This window comes from Quercus robur, chromosome 9 (genome assembly GCF_932294415.1).
Source record: "Quercus robur chromosome 9, dhQueRobu3.1, whole genome shotgun sequence".
Lineage (NCBI taxonomy): Eukaryota > Viridiplantae > Streptophyta > Magnoliopsida > Fagales > Fagaceae > Quercus > Quercus robur.
Window position 1 is genome coordinate 24,694,209 of NC_065542.1, and position 18,029 is coordinate 24,712,237.

General features: G+C 33.6%; 2 protein-coding genes across 2 annotated transcripts in view; both read right to left on the reverse strand.

Moving 5' to 3' along the window:
- Positions 1 to 18,029, reverse strand: part of LOC126699976 (probable inositol oxygenase) — an 85,538-nt gene that overhangs the window by 49,035 nt on the left and 18,474 nt on the right. The window contains exon 2 of the mRNA XM_050397956.1: positions 11,863 to 11,941. Within this exon, the coding sequence (XP_050253913.1) occupies positions 11,863 to 11,941 (79 nt within the window). The remainder of the gene's footprint in view (positions 1 to 11,862; positions 11,942 to 18,029) is intronic.
- Positions 1 to 18,029, reverse strand: part of LOC126699979 (uncharacterized) — a 59,277-nt gene that overhangs the window by 38,451 nt on the left and 2,797 nt on the right. The window lies entirely within an intron of this gene.

Sequence of the window (18,029 nt, forward strand, 5' to 3'; positions counted from 1 at the left end):
ATCGAGAAGCTATCGGCTAGACAAAACTTTCTCGATGGATCAAGAATCTGTCAAGAAGTTATCGAGAAAAATTCTAAATAGCTTGATGGATCGTAATTGCGATAGAATCAGTCGAGAAAAGAAGTCCAAGGGTCTCGATAGATAGCTATCTATCGAGGATTTGTCGAGAAGCTGTCGAGCTTGATAAAAAGCAGTTTTTCAAAGAGAGGAAAAACACAAAAAGATGAATGCAACCAAGCAAGCTACTCAACATAGATCCAAACAACATATTAAGCTTCAAATACATCTCTCAACAAAAAAAATGTAAAGCGTTTATGATCCAATACTCACACACACACTAGACAAGTCTAACCAATTTTATGTTTCAAAAACAAGCCATGACAATTTAGTGAGCATACATTAATACATGTATTCCTTGTGATGGCCAAATCACATTGTACCTGCACATGTATCAAAAGTAGCAAAGAATCTGCATGTTGTGTGTGAAAACATCACAAGATTGCATAAATGTCTCATTTTATGACAATTTGAGATATGAGAAAATCAATTTAACTCACACACAATCAAAACTGCTTGATAGAGACTATCACCTTTGAGGTATATCCTATAACTCCCACATCTTCTAGAAACACGCTTGCAACCATATTCAAAATTATTTTGATTCATTTTGCTTTTAATTTTCTTTGCATATTTTTTTTTCTTTTGAGTATATCATGCATGGGCATACAAGAGAGGGAAGAAATACTCAATTATGTTAAGCTTTAAACATCACAATTTTGCTATGTCGAAGCATACATAAGTTTTTCATGATTGGCAGGCTTTAGTTGTGAGATGATTATTTATGCCTTTCTCTTAGGATTTTTTAGTCCTTCCTGTTAAAAAGAGTGATATGAGTGTTAAGTACAAGAGATTACTTAATCTGACTTATCACAAACACAAGCCACAAAGCTCACTTGCTTAGTTGTGCATTAAGATGCTCATTTAAGCTACAAAGGATACACAGTTTAGAAAACTTTGTTTCAATGGCCATCCAAGGTACACAAGTACCGATGTACACAAAACACACTATTTTTGTACTTTTCCGATTTTTCAATTTTTTTTTGTTTTTTATTTTTTATTTTTATGAAAACCAAAAACAAACAAACAAAAACATGTTAAACAAAGCATAGCATAAAACTAGACTAACTCAAGGAACAAGAGAGCAAAACACACAAGTAATGCATAAACAAAAAGAGGGAGAGAGAGAAAAAATGACTAAATCACTTTAAGCATTTTTCCTTCCACACCTTGGAAGAACCTTTCCATTTGGCAAACCCTTGATCTAGTGGTGAGGGGGAAGAATTGAAACCGTTCAAGTTCGAAAGGAACATGAGGGCCTTAAGAAGATCTCCAAGAGGAGCAAAAAATGATGGAAATTGATTCTGGTTTCCAAATGAAATCATGTTGTTGCTCTGTTAAGTGGCTAACCACTTGTAGCAATTGGGACGAGTATGCCCTGTAACTCCACAGTGGTGACAGAGATGCTACTTCTTCTATTTAGACTTTTGGTTATTTCCTATCTTAGTCCTAGGGTTTCTAGTCTCTTTCTTATTTAGTTTAAGGGGTGCTCTTAAGATAGATTTTCCCTTGTCTATGTTTTCACTAGCTAAAACAGTTTTAATATTATTGTTCTCAGAATTAACATTATTAGCAGGTGAGACAAACATAGTAGTATTAGAAGAAGCAATATTAGGAGAAAAGAAATCATACCCCAAAGAGAAGCAAATTCTGAAGGCTAAGCATCTCATCAAGATTTGCACTGGAAGTCCTCTCCAATTGAGCTCTAACTTGAAACAACTCTGCTTCAAGCTTCTTGGTCTTTTCAACCAATTGTTCTCGAACCGCAAAACTCCAATGGTCTGATTAGCTTCATCAAATTTTATGGAGAGCTCTTCTCGATCAAGTTCCACTTCACTTAGCTTCTTGGTGGCCAACCTATACAATTTCTCATGCTTTTTGGAGACCTTGTACAACTTTGCATAGGCTGTATGGATGTCACCATGTTCATCCATTTTCTCAAATTTAGACTCCACCAAGTCCTCTTCTTCATCTACCTCTTCAACAATCCCCTCAGTAGGATTCACTATGGCAGTGAAGGCATTCAAGATTCCCTCATCATCACTATTATCTGACTTAGTGTCAAGTTCGGTGTCACTCAAGGTAGCAGCAAGGGCCTTGCTTTTCCCAACAGTCTTGAGATAAGTTGGACATTCTTGTTTCATATGTTCAAACCCTTGACATTCGAAGCATTTTGGTCCGGAGGGAATAGTGTACTAACCACAGTCTTTAGCATCCTTCTTTCCTCTGTCTTGGCTCTTGAATTGAGACAAACTGGACTGCTTACAATCTTTATAAAATCCTTTTGCATTGGCATTCTTCATGAACTTTTTGAACTACCTTGTAATGTAGGATTTCATCTTGGAATCTTCATCATCAGAAGATTCAACAGTATCACTGCTTTTGGCCTTCAATGCCATGCTCTTGCTCGATTTCCCGATCCTGGTCAAACCCAACTCATAGGTCTGCAAGTTGCCAACCGACTCTGTAAAAGGAATTTTGTCAATGTCCTTTGACTCCTCAATGGCAGTGATCTTGGCAAAAAATCTCTCCGGAAGAGATCTGAGCACCTTTCTTACAATCTTGGGTTCTAGAATGGTTTCCCCAAGATTAAATGCAGAGTTCACTATGTCCTTCAGCTTGGCGTAGAACTCATCAAATGACTCATTCTCCTCCATCTTAATATCTTCAAAACTCGTGGTAAGCCTTTGAAGGTTTGAATCATTGACAGCCTTAGCCCCTTCATAGGTTGTCTAGAGGATAGTCCATGCTTCCTTAGCAATTTCAGTAGAGGATATCTTCTTGAATTCCTCATTTGTGACCGCAGTGAATAACACGTTCAATGCTCTACTGTTGAAGTTCACCGCTTTGATCTTGGCGTCATCCCAATCCGCCGGTGCTTCCTTTGGCTTAGTCCAGCCAATTTCCAAAGCTTGCCACATCTTCTCATCTAAGGATTACAAGAAAGCTCTATGCGTACTTTCCAGTGTGCATAGTTAATGCCATCAAATAAAGGTATGATAACAGATTATCCTCTATCCATGACAAACAGGGGTCAATGGATCACACAACAAAGATTATCCCTAATCAAAGTGTGCCCACTCTGATACCACTTGATAGGCTAAAAATGTATTGACCCATTTGGTAAAAATAATCAATTAATTAGCCAAGTGAATTAATTAGATTCAATTACATGTAATAAGCGTGGTAGCGCAAATAAATCACCAATTAAAGTAAATGCAGCGGAAAATAAATTTTACATAGGTGATTTTTTTACAAATGGGGAAAACCACCGAGACAAAACCCCATTGGGTGAATTTAAGGTCACCACTCCCTAAAATCCACTATTATCAAAACAAGCGGTTACAAATAAAGGAATCTCAGTACCTTATACCAACCTACAGTTGAAACCTTACCCCAATACCTAATTGGACTTGTAATGTAGTGACAATCTCTCCTTTTCAATGCATGGCTCCAAGTACATGACTATCCAATTGATGCACAGATCCCAGTACGTGACTAACACACCAACTTAAGAAAATGTTGGTTGCAAAGTTCTTCAGTTCATCCACACGATGAAGATCAAGAAACTCCTTGGTTACAAAACCCTTAGCGTACAAAACGTAACAACTTCTTCAAAAGAAATATGAACTAGGGCAAATTGTCTCCGATCACAATTTCAATGAATAATCACTTTGCATCATGTTGCATCACCTTAGATGGCCCTTAAAATAATCCTTATATATGTCTAGGGTTGTGAGAAAAGAAACCCTACACAAATAACTTGGATATGCATGAAAAACAGATTTGGAAATCTGAATTTTGTAATTCTCGATAGATAGGTTATCTATTGAGCTGCTGTCAAGCATCGAGCTAAAGTTCCCTTTTAAACCTCGATAGATGCAATCTGTTGAGCTATCTGTCGAGTTTTAAAATACAACACTTTTTCACTTGCTTCTTAAACAAATTTGCATGGCTTTAACTCTTGACTTAAACAATATGTTTCTTGAAGACTTAAACCATCCTAGATCTACCCAATTACAAGTAAAGAGCGTTTTGTCAAAGGATTAGCCAATTCTACATGACATATGTTCTAACAAGTTCCACATATGTCCTAACATTAGCGTCGATTGCCATTGTGACCAACAACTTTCCTTGATATTTACCATACAGATGGGTCCCATCAATATTGATAACTGGTTTGTAATATTTGAATCCATCAATGCATGGACCAAATAACCAAAACACATAATGCAAAAATACGGTGTCATCTACATTAGTGGCTATGGTATGATAGGACACCTGGGTATTCGGATCCTGATCAATATATGCCATTAGCAACCTTTGGTAAGACTCTTCCCAATTCCCAAATATCTTTCCAATCGCCTTTTATTTCGCATCCCATACCTTATAGTAAGAAGGCTTATAGCCGTCATATTTCGACTCTGTTATAGATCTGAGATGCTTAATTGGGATAGTGTGATACTCACATAACTTCTTAAGGATGTCTGATGCAATAAAATTACAATTCATCATTCTACCATCATTTCGCAACCGAATCGGTATACACATGTGAGGACCCACATACATGATGACCATCCATAGTCCGTGGAGATTGGGCTTCATGACTACTGCGACATACCACTTGCATGACTCATCCATGCATTTCGGACAAAGTTTGACCTTCATTGACTTACTGATCCTAAAATGTTTGTTTTTCTTGAGGGCACAAATTATTAATGCGCGCTTCACCTCCACTTTATTGGCAAAAGTCAACCCTTTGCACAAATTCATCCCATCTCTCCAAGTAGACACAAATAGTATCTCAATATTTGAAGGGTCAACCATATTTGCCCAAGTATTTGCAGAAAATGACAAGGCAGGAGGTGCGTAGGCAGGGATTATGTTTGTAATGTCTCTCTCAATGTCCCTCTCAAAGTCCCCTCATTCAATCCTCTCTTCATACTCATCTCTATCAAAAAAATCTTCACTGTTAATGGCAGTCTCATCAACAACATCATCATCACCATCATCATCATCATCGTCATCGTCATCATAAACATCATCATCCTCTACAAGTGTAAAATACTCATATTGAGCATCCGGAACTGTAACCTGTAAATTTATGGTTGTTTGTTGGATTTCCTCGATAACAACTTATGCACGCGGCTCCAACTGTAAGTACAACTTAATACCACTTACTTCAGGTATTCTCTCCAACTTATCAAACATAATCTTTCCATGTTTGTCTACTTCTATCGTCATATACTTGTAATTAATCCGGTGTTTCAGGACTTCATGTGACATACGATAAGTAATTTATATGTTGTACACAACAGGATTCACACAAAATTCTTCCATAACTATCCTCTTCAATTCATCAGGGGTCTTCAACCTACGATCAATTTAGGTATAATAGCACTTTATACCCGACCCTTCAAATGGCAATCCCTTATTCGCATTGGCATTCTTAAGCAGACCACCGTGGTATAGGATTATAACAATTACAGTCATTGCGAACCTGTTAGAGTTAAGTTACTATGTTAGTTAAAAAAACATTTTATCTGGTCAAACTACACAAAGTACAAATTCCAATTCATTCAAAGGGCATGAATTTCATTACACATTTCATACCCAAATCCTTTTTCGGTCATGCTAAGACTGCCCATTTCATACCCAATACCCAAAAAAAAAAAAGTCAAAATCCTTGTAAAAGTATACAAAATTTTATCTAATTACATACCCATAACATTTACATACCCATTTCATGCCTAATACACCAAAAAACAAAAAAAACAAAAAAAACAAAAAAAAAAAAAAAAAAAAAAAAAAACAAAAACAAACCATATCATTACACATTTAAAGGGCATGAATTACATACTCATTTCATTACAATTCATTCAAAGGGCATGAAGTTCACTACCCATTTTGTACCCAATACAATGATGAATAAAGTCAAAATCCTTGTAAGATCATGATAAAGATAAGAGCTTAGAAATGATGAATAAATTTTAATAACAAAAACCACTCAAATAAATACTCAAAAAATTTACACTAACAAAACAAAGTTCTATAATTCACAATATTGGTATCTTAACCAAGTTATGTTAACTATATATCAAATAAATAGTCAAACTCTTTAACCCACACCCAACAATAAATAATACCCAACTACAATGACAATCAAATCAAAACCCTTACCTGAGATGTAAATTTGTTGAGAGGGAGGAGCAGTGATAGAGAGAGGCAATGTGGTGTGAGATCAGAGACAATGTTGTGTGAGAAGTGTGAGTGTTATGGGTGAGTGAGGCAGTGAGTTACTGAATAGTGTGAGGTTGAGTGTTAGAGGCTGAGTGTTATGGGTGAGAGATATGGGTGAGTGACTTACTAATGCGTATTTGTGTATTATAGAATTTTGCCCAGCAAAAATCGAGTCTATAAGACTCGAGATCCAAGTATATTTTAATTAAATTTTGAGTCTTATAGACTCAAGATCTATGTGCCATAACCATATTTACCGAAGAAAATCGAGTCTTAAAGACTCGGTTTGGCTTTGTAGAACTCGAGTCTTTAAGACTCAAGATCTATGTGTGTTAACTTACTATATTCTATCCCTTTACTATGCTTCTCCCCAAATATCCCCAAAGACAATGAGAGAGAGAGAGAGTACCAACAAAGTCAACCCATGGAATCTCCGAGCTAGGAACAAAGAAAGTAGAGTCCATAAGTGCAAGTTCTTCGGTAGGAAAAGTCATCACTAGCCCAATATAAGGTCTTGCATTCTCATTGATCTTGAAAGCACGGATTTGTGTGAAACACAAGAGCTTGTTTAGACCCCCTAAAAAGGTTATGACTAGATTGCTTTTACTCTAACTTAAACTAAGTGTGAAATAAGAGTAAATGAGCGCAAACAACCAATAAAACTACTCTAAGCCATAATCAACCAATATCAACAATAAAAGATAAGCTTAAAGAGTAGGAAAGATAGATGCAAACACAAGATAATACCAAGACGTGTTATCGAAGAAGAAACTGAAGAACTCGATGAAAAACCTTTCTGCGACCCTCCAAGTCGAAATCGATCTACTAAAGAAAAAGTTGGAGTACACGAATAACAAAAGACCCTCCAAGCCTAGTCTATCCAATGTACTTGAGCCCTCCAAGCTCATGCTACCAACGGACTTCTCAGAGTCATGTCTTCTCTAACTTTCCGGATCCCGCAATACTCCCAATTGCATCCGCCAAGCCTCACCGACTTCTTTTGGCAAATCCCAAAGCTTCCCAAACTCCAAAACACTCTCTACACTCTGAAAAGGTGTGGGCTGTGTTTGGATACAAATCTTCTCTCAAGATATGAAAATGGGAGAGGGAAGAAAAAGAGGCTAGAATGATTTATCACTAAGGATGAGTAGCTCTCTCTCTAAAAGATGGGTGTGTTGTGTTATAGAAAACCTATCTAGGGTTTTTCTTTCTGAATAACCTCTCATACATTTGTGGTTAATGAGGGTATATATAATATGAGTGAAGGATAAGAAAATCACACTTAAAAACCTCCAGGCAGGATGTTTCGTGGGTATCTTGCGAGTAGGCCCTTCTCGCGAGACAGTAGCAAAACTGATAGCCTATCATGACTTTTCAGCTTTCAGCATGTGCTTCTCACGTGCTTTTTTCACAGGTAAGCTTCTCGTGAGACACTAGCGAAATTGCACTAATTCTTCATTTCATGCTTAATTCTTCACCAACTTAATACTAAACCCAATACAATAAAATCCCACAAAATACAAGGAACAAAATTAATGCAATTACAACACTTTTTGTCATGGAATAAAGCCAACATAAAACATTGTTGTAAATCACAACTTTACAGATCTTATCCACAACCCCATGCATTGGCTGACTAGATCTCAGTTGCAAAGACTGTTGAACCTGTAACATAACCAATAAACCCACCACTAACATTACTAGCAAATTAACAGCCCACATTGTTGGTCATGGATATTCTCTCCCTTGGAAAGTTGGAAGTGTGCAAGAATTGTGTAGTGAAAAGTGAGGAGAGACAAAAGAATATAGGCAATATATGTTTCATTAGGTGTGGAGTCATGTGGATATTAAAGTTTAGATGTCATTCGTATCTGCCAATCAATATTATAAAACAGGAATACAATTGGCCGAGAGTTATAATTCACATGGAGAAACCCTTTAATAATTGTCATAGCCTTGGTACTTAGCTCACAAAAGCACACGATTATCACAATTCTAATTCATGGTTAGAAACATGTACTTACAGACACTATTTACCGTAATTATCGCAACGGTAGATGATGGAGCAAAAATAATAAGTCTATACATAGAGTAACCCTTTAATAATTGTCATAGCCGAGTTACTTACAAGAGCACTCGATTACCACAATTCTAATTCATGGTTGGAAACATGTACTTGCAGACACTCTTTACCATAATTCTCACTAACGGTAGATGATGGAGAAAAAATGATAAGTTTATATGAAAGTAATAGACGGCTAATCACATTCTAACTATTACATAGGATAGTTGCAATAGAGTTTATATGAACATGTACTTGCAAACACTCTTTACCGTAATTCTCGCTAACAGTAGATGATGGCTAGTTCAATAAGCTCATATTTATCAACCAAAAAGACTATTGGGAAAGCCTTAGGCAAGAATATTTAATCAAATCAAATGAAGCATGATATCAAAACTAGCCTTAGCCCAATCACTAGCCATATTCTAAGTTTGCATAAGATCCCAACCAGCTCCTGCCTAGTTTAGCTGGTGCCAACACAAGATATATGCCCCCAATTACACATACTCTAGAGTATGGACAACACACAAGAAGAAGATGGCCCAACCACTTGCCTTAGGAATAGAGCCTACTAGCAATTGGGTTTAAGGCCTAATCTATTAATGTTCTTAATTTATTCAATTTACTTTATGAAATAACAAAGTTTAGCAACAAAATTTTACTCAATTAAAAAAATATTACTACATATTTTGAAAATCTAACTGTTGAATTGTATGCCCTTTACGCTCTTAATACACATGTCAAAGTTTGTATCAATCAAATATTATTTACTATACGATCTCTAAGCTTATATTTTATGCATAATTTAAACTACAAAAACTTGCAATTTAAACAATTTATTGATGACATAGCTATTGATCTTTAATTTTCTAAAAATTTTGCACGCATGGAGGGTATAAGAAGAAGATATAATCCAATAATGGATTTGTCAAAATTCACCTCCAATAAAAAGATATTGAGTAAAATTGTAGCCTTTGGCTTCAACTAATTTTGTAACTAAACTTTATCCATTTTTTAAATCTTATTTTATTTTCCTACTTGTTTTAGGGATTTAATTCATCTTCTTACTTCATTAGTAGAATTTTCATTGGTTAGAATTGTTTCCTTTTCTTGTTAGGATAATAAGTTTGGAACTCTATTTAAAGAACCTAGAATTCAGTATTGTATATATACAATTTGCTTCAGTAATGAAATTGATTGTTGGAGTTTTTCCTTCAATAGCTTGGTGTTGATTCCAGATAACCCTAGGTGTTGATTTCTAAGGGTTTTTTTTTTTTTTTTTGTGGTTCTTGTTCTTGTTGAAGCTGCAACATTAGCATTATTTGATTAGGCCCCAGGGCCTTAAAGACATATCCCACACATGGCCTCCTGGGCATCAATATATAACCAAGCCAAATAATAATGAACACGCCACATCTCTATGATGTGTTTTATTTATTAATATTAATTAATATTTTACAAACTTCTTAGTACTGATTACAGAAATTTGTAGTGCATATATAAATAAAATTAACATTGCCAATTGAAAGCGAGCACAACTAAAAGTATGGCAGGCAGCCTAAAGCCAGATCCTCAAGGATTACCATCTGATCTTTTCTGGGAAGTACTACAAAAAGAGAGAAAAAAAAATCCAATTTTAGTAAAGGAAAAAAAAGTGTTTAAAATTACCAAAGCATAGAATTTTGCACTGGTACACACCTTTTTTATGAGGGATTCATAGTATGGTTTAACTTTTTCAACATCAATATGAACTTTGCTCTTACTGTAGAGATCATATTTGCTGTTATTTTGTACAATACAATAAAATAAGTTTAGTTGTCACAATCAGCTGAACAAAAATTGAATAATTGGTGGAGAAAAACACTGATGCTCACAATCAGCTCAATGAGAAATGAATAATTGTTGGGGAAGAACACGGGTAAGAAAGAAAAAAAAAATTTACAAACTAAACAGCAAAATGGAAGCTTACCTGAATGTTTGAGACCACTTCAGATTCTCTCTGTCCTCGTCATTCATTAGGTATTGATATGCTCCTTTCGAATGCATTGCTGCGAGATGGATAAATAAAACTCATTTTATTGTATAAAAACGATTCAAGAATATTAACTATTTTTCAAATTTACAGGAAAAGATAAAGAATAATACTTACGGTATAATGAGTGATATCGGATAATAAATAATGCAGCTGGAGGTAGAGTAGTTCCACTTGCCTTGAGCACCTAAGGATTTGGAAACAACATTATTAGTATTATGATTGTTATTTTGGAATAACATATTGTGGAAATTTCAATAAGAAAATCTTATTAAAGATTTTTCATTAAAAATTCATTGAAGGTTCAGAGGATATACCAAGTACATGTAATCGTCATGCCCCCATGACAATAGCACATTTTCAAGTCCACATCCTTCAGAGTATACTCCAAGTTTAGTGTTGTAGGCAGGATTGTTGTAATCTGGATTTTCCTTGAGATACTGCAATGCAAAAGATTCAAAGAGATTTCTTTCAGTTGACTGACTACATATAATCATGTCAAACATAATTAACTAATGTTTTTGAGAAGACCTTGTGATAAACAATCGATTCGTCATAAGCACAACCAACAATTAGCGTATCTCCTGCGACATCAGAATTCATCATCATATTGAAATGACTCGAAATGAGAGAAATATATTAACATTTATTTGGTCAGTGAACATTTCTTACCATTAACAGCCCACTGGGGAAGCGATCCAAATTCAGAATGGAAAAGAACCTTTCCAAGATCTGAAATCCATGAAAGAATCAATTATCAAGTTGTTTTATGTAAACTTCAATATATAGGGCCTAGTGTGTGTAGTAATTATCTGATATTATGAATAAGAGCATAGTGCCACTAAGTTAAACATATACAATTACACATTCAAAGAACTTATATTTTGCATGTTAGCCTTAGAACGGAAACTAGGAGTGCGCATGGGGTATTTACCATGAATAAGGGCAGTCAAGTGCAGCCAATCTTCACTAGGATAGTCTTTTCTTATAGCTTCAGCTGTCTGCAACATATGCTGAATCTGAGGTTCTTCTAGGTCAGGGTCAGTTTCATCCACAAAATTGTCAAGGAGTTCAATGGCTTCCCATATGGACATCTCTGCTTTGTTCAATTTTGCATACTCTTCCCTTGTTCTCTTTACCTGCATTTGCATTGAAAGTTTCATATATCAAATTGAATCTATGAAGTCCTAAAGTTTAATATTTAAACATTAACTTATTGAAAGTGTACTTACAAAATCATATGTTTGGTTAATATGATGCAACCGATAGCAATTCTCCACAATGCTTTGCCTCACACTTCCTTCATAATCCCTACCACACATTTTGACACAATTCATTGAATGAGAAACTACACCATTTATGAAAAACACCTGATCTTATAAACAAAGATTGTGGAAGAAAATGTCAAAACCTGAATGATTGGCCAAAGGCATTGGATTCTGGCACAACAAATTCATCTGATGCATCTTTTGGTATTGCATTCTCTGACACTTAACAAAAGAACACAAAAGTTAGAATCCAATTGAACTAAGCTTATAGACTTATAATAAAATAAAAATTATTGACATTCATGGACAAAAGGAAGTAGGAAACAATAATCAAAGCAGTACCAACTTCCTGGTTCTTAACGGCAATCATCTTGTTGCCACTTAAAAACTCAGAACAAGGCAAACAAAGCAAAGACAAATACCTTTGAAAGGCCCCGGTTAGATTTATAGGTAAATAATAAGTCCTCAACTAAAAATAGACCAGGCTTGGACTCCTCAACTGCAAATTTTCATTATCCTAGAGCTAATTTATTCAAACAATCTTTACCTTAAAATAACTTGTTTCTTCTGACTTCTGTAAGAGTATTGAATGGTCAATCATTATCTTCATTTTATCCATGTGACCAAATTCCTAATGCTTTGGTTGTTTTGTTGTCAAAAACATGCATCGTTGTCATTTACAAAGAAAAGGGGAAAAATAAATGTGATAACGCATTGAGTCAGCTTTGTGGATAATCACATCCTATTTTTCGTAACGCAAAAAACTAGCCTAAGATGTTGATGACAAGACAATCCAATCGTGGCCATGTAACACCCCATAATTTTGATACCAATTAAATTATTATACGTAAATTATAAAGGAGGCCTACAATTAAATGGATTAAATTGATTTGGGCCTAAGATATTAAAAAAAAAATACTATGAGATATGAAGCTCAAGTGAGGTGACATAAGTAAATATATGGGCCAGGAAAACCCTAGTCTTTTACCTCTTAAGTTACACGTGCATATACTTATAAGGCTTCCTTTTGCTTCAGCCGCATCACACTACTGAACTTCGCTTCTCTTCATTGTGGCTGTGAGTAGAGATTATAGGTTCTAATTCTACTGAATTGTTGTGATTCAAGGGAGGTTGATTTCTTTTATTTTTTTTACAACTAAGGTTATGTTTGGATTGGGCTGAAAACCCACGTCTATGTCTGCGTTCTTTTTTTTTTTTTTTTTTCACGCATTTGTGAGACTTGTGGCTACTGTTCGTACACTGTTCAATGAACAGTAGCTGCAAAGTTTGACTTTTCTCACTTTTTTCAGCCAATCAATGCACATCGTATACTGTTCACGGACCCACAAATTTCACTTTTTAGCAACTTTTTCATTAAAAAAAAGGTCCCACGATACTATTCACACATTTAAAAATTATTTTGCTACAGTGTTTTTCAGTTTTTAGTTTCAGTATTCAATTTTCAGCTGTATCCAAACGGACCCTAAGAGGTAAGGGGTGTTTACTAATTTTTGGGGTTTTCCCAAACAGTGTTAGTTATTAAACTATCATATATCAAAGAAATATATTGTTATGCTATACATATAAATGGATATTTTATAATTTCTTGATGTGCACATTAATTATTCGTTTTATGAAAAACTTGTGAGACAACCTAAATTTATTTAAATTTGTATATGTGAATATATCCTTATATTTTCGAGAATTATGAATGGATTATTTTTGTGAACATCTTGAATGGATTATTTATGTAAGCATCTTGTATATGTTTTGAAAACCTATGGCAAGTCGTGATTAAAAGCTCAGTGTTGTATTAGTCCTTAGTAAGGGACAATCATACTATAGCTAGTCCTTAGCAAGGGACGGTCCCAGAAAAGGGGACAGTGCACATTTGATAGCTCCTTAGCAAGGGAGTATACTATTAAGGATCCAAAAAGGAAGCTCCTTAGCAAGGGAGGGCACCTTTAGGTTCCAATGGAGCCATCCTTAAGAAAGGGGATGAAAAGGAGGTTCTAGTCCCAAAAAGGGGACAGCATAACCCTATCAACGGGACGTAATCGTTGACCACGAGAAAATCTTAGGAAATTGTTTATGTGATGGTATTAATATATATTATAAGGGCCCACAATATAAGGATATTTTATATATATATATATATATATATATGAAGTATTTGATGATAAATATTAATGAGTTACAAGTTATGAAATTGTTGTAAGAATTGTTTATTTGAAAGGTTTGTTTCCACACCCCAATGTTAGTGAATTCCACTTATTGAGTTATCTCACCCCCCCCTTTATTTCCCATTACAGATACATTAGAGGGATTATTGGAGTAGAGATTCTTGGGAGACAATAGTTACGAACTATTTTGTGGAACTGAGGATTTTATTATTATTTTATGGCATTAAACATTGTATTGGAGAATTATTTTGAGGATGTTTTGTATTTGGTGAATTAGAGCTCTGACTTTTGTGATGAGATTCGAGGTTGCTGGTTTCTTTTATTTAATATTTTTATGGATTATTCAGATTCATTAGACTTTTATTACTTATCATTTTGGGGTGTTACAAGCCAACTCCATGTTTTGCGCTCTGTTATGAGGATCAGGCTTTAAAAAAAATAAAATCAACAACTAAGCTAAGATATGTGTGTATGAATAGCCAAGAACCATCAAGAAAGTTCAATTTTTTTTTTCTCTCTCCATTGATAGGATTGGAACCTAAGAACTATGCTCACCAAGAGCAGATGATTGTATTTTGCCACACAAACATGACTGTGTGAGTTTCTATCTTGTATTGTATTTACCAAAAATAGCCAAGATATGTATGAGATGTATAATTAGGATAGATTAGTTTAGAAAGTATAATTCATTTTTTCTGCCATTAAGGACCAAGTCAAGATATTGGTTTCAAGAGAAAATTATGGGATTGGTTAATAAATCAAGGGATTGATTGCTAAAGAAAATCATGGAATTGAGGCAATCAATATGTAATTTTTATTCAAATGTCATGGACTTTTGTATCTCATTATAAATATGAAATTCATCGTAATGTAAAATGTGAAGGAGTCTTTTAAGTTGTAGCTCAATAAGCTTCTAAGGTAGTTCCGAATGATGTGTCCAGATTCATATCCAATCCTTCCCAACTATTAAATTTTAAAAAAAAAATGAAGGAGAATTTTTATATATGTGTGTGTGTGTGTATCTATATATAAAGGTGGAAAAAAAACCATGATTTAACAATTTCGTTCAAGCATGTAGTGATGACAAATCGTATTCAAGACATTGGTATCCAGCTACATAGGCCAATCTTAACCTAACTCATTTAATAATCATTTCAAAACCCTTCTACCCTAACAAAACCCATTTATTAAGTGAGTGACACAACATGACCCACATAGCTTGCTTAATATACACAAACACTACTCATTTCAAATGTTTGATAAACTTGTATTGGGTTAACATTTAAATGACCCATTCCAAACCATTCAAAAAATAAGCCAAAATGAATTTAAAATTCTTTTAATTACACTGTTCTATAGAGAAAATTCAAATTTATATTAAATAAAAATGACATTTATTTATATGAATGGAGCCATTTTGGGTTGATTTTAGGTTAAGCAAATTAACACTGAATTGACTTACTTAATAATTATGTCAAAAAGGATTCACTACAAGCATTCCCTCTTTCCAAAAACTCTCTTGCAGTTCCATTCTTACAAAGCTACAGTTTACTAACCGTTCTAGTGTTTTGGCTTGGATCCAATATCCTGAGGGGACTAGTCAAAATTCAAATATCCTTCGAAAAAGTTAAGCCCCTTTTCTTTTTAAATTCCAAAATCTCTCTTGTTTTAAAGTTTATGCTTGTTTTTGTTTGTAGAATTAGGTTAGGATTTTGTTTGATTACTTAGAAAGAAGAAGATGTAGAATTAGAGTTTCATTTTGTCAGGATGCGTACACATGCCTCACAACTGCTTATGTATGTTCAATGTATGTTTATGGAACAACAGCTCATATGTATGCCTCTGTCTGCAAAAATAACAATTTGAAACCTACTTTAGGCTAAGCACACACTATGTATAATCTTTGTACCCTATTTTCTTGAATTCTTTTTAGTTTAAATTCCACTCAATCTATATATCTATATCTATATATATACTAATAGACAAAGCTGATAGAAAATCCTATTAGATTTTAATTGGATTCTCGATTTTGTGCCACATGCCCTATTTAATTTTTAATTTTGTGTCACGTGAATTATTGAGTGTATAAGTCGAAGAGTTCAAATCTAATCCATCTAAGTTTTTTAATTTTGTGACAAGTGAATTATTGGGTGTAAAAACCAAAGAGTTTAAAACCAGTTAAATTTTAAATCACACACACACACACATATATAATGAGAAACTATTCCATATTTTAGAAATGTATAGTTTAAAAAAGTGTAAAATAATACCATGTATAATTTAAACATCCTCTAAAATTTTGGGGTATACACTAGTATATATTAATAGGTAAAGCTTAGAGAAAGTTCAATTAGAATTTCAAATTAGAGTCCAATTTTATGTCATATGTCCTAAATTATTTATTTTTAGAGAGAGTTTTATTTCCTAATTTTAAAATCAAATGTGAGACAACATCGTAAATATTTATTCAAGTGAGTTATTGAGTACAAAATTCAAACAGTCTATAATATATAAATCGTAAAAGAAAAAAGTGCTTCACAATAAAAAAAATTAAGAAGTAATAAATAAATAAATAAATATGGACAATTTACATTTTATACTTTATAATATTCTTACAAGAATTTTAAAGAGTTAACAAAATATAAGATTCTTACAAGATTTTTTAAAGAGTTAACAAAATATAAGAATGACTATCAATAGTATTTAAATTATATATATAGGAATTATACTATTTATCTTTTTGTATATCTTTAAGTGTATTCATGCATATGTATGGGGTTACAAAGCTACTCTCTCTCTCTCTCTCTCTTTCTCTCTCTCTCTCTCTCTATACATACATACATATATATATATATATTAATAGGTAAAGTTGAGAGAAAATTCATTCGGAATTTAAGTTGGAATTCAATTAGAGTTTAATCTATGTTTTAAATTTTTGTACTAAGTGAGTTAATTTAGTGTAAAAATTAGGTTTTAATTAGAGTTTATTCTTGCGCCACGTGTCCCATCTAACCTAAATTTTATAATTTTTGTGTCAAATGAGTTAATTTAGTGTAGAAAATGAGGAGTCCAATATAAATAAACCATAAAAAACCTAATCATATAACTAAAAACAATTTAAATTTATAAGTCATTTATGTAAGTGCAAGACTTAGGTACAGTACTTAAGTGTTATTCCTTAGATTCCTCTTTTAAGATTCTGGCATGTAGATTTTTCCTCATAAGATGGAAGTGTATTTTTTAGTTAAGTAGCCGCATAACTAAATCTTAAGAGGGGAACCTAAGGAACAGCACCTAAAATACTACACCAAAGTTTTGTCATTTATGTTATATATCATGACTATCTACAATTCATTACTAACTAGGTTATATAAATATATATATATATATATATATATATTAAACCACAGTTTAGAGAAAATTCAATTAGAATCAAAATTGGATTTTGCTTTTGTTACCTTTCCGTGCAAATTAAATTATTTAGATTTTGTTATTATTTTTTCTCTGAACTAATGAGTATATTTTTTATACAGTTTCTATTCAAATATTTGTATGAGAAGATATTGTACGTAACAAACTGTAATTGAGCTGAACGATCTCATACACCTATCCTCATTCAATTTAAGAGATATTATTTGATCAATTTATTATTTTATTTTGTGTTGTATTTAGTAGAATTTCACAGACAATAATTGTGAATTGATATTATATACGTAGATTTAATAGTAATTTTCAAAATTATATGCATAATAGCAATGTAATGAAAAACTTAGTATAACCAATATCATGAAAATTGCAAGAAAAAACTATATTAATACCTCCAAATGTACTGGTCAAACTATGTCATATATGTTTAATAACTTAAGCTAATATCAATAGCAACACTACAATTCACCATTCATGTGTGTAAGCATGGATTAAATACTAGTTGCATATAATAGATGGGAACCAACTTAGTCAAACCTTTGATTGAAAATTGTGCCAAGGCTGTTGAGTTGAGTCAGTTAGTATCGCTGATTAGCTAGTTACTGCACTGTTAAGTTGGACCTCTAAGTAAGGGCCACGAGTGTTTCTTGGACCTAAAGGAAGTGGGGGCTTCCACTCTTCACCTTAGCTCTAGATTCAGT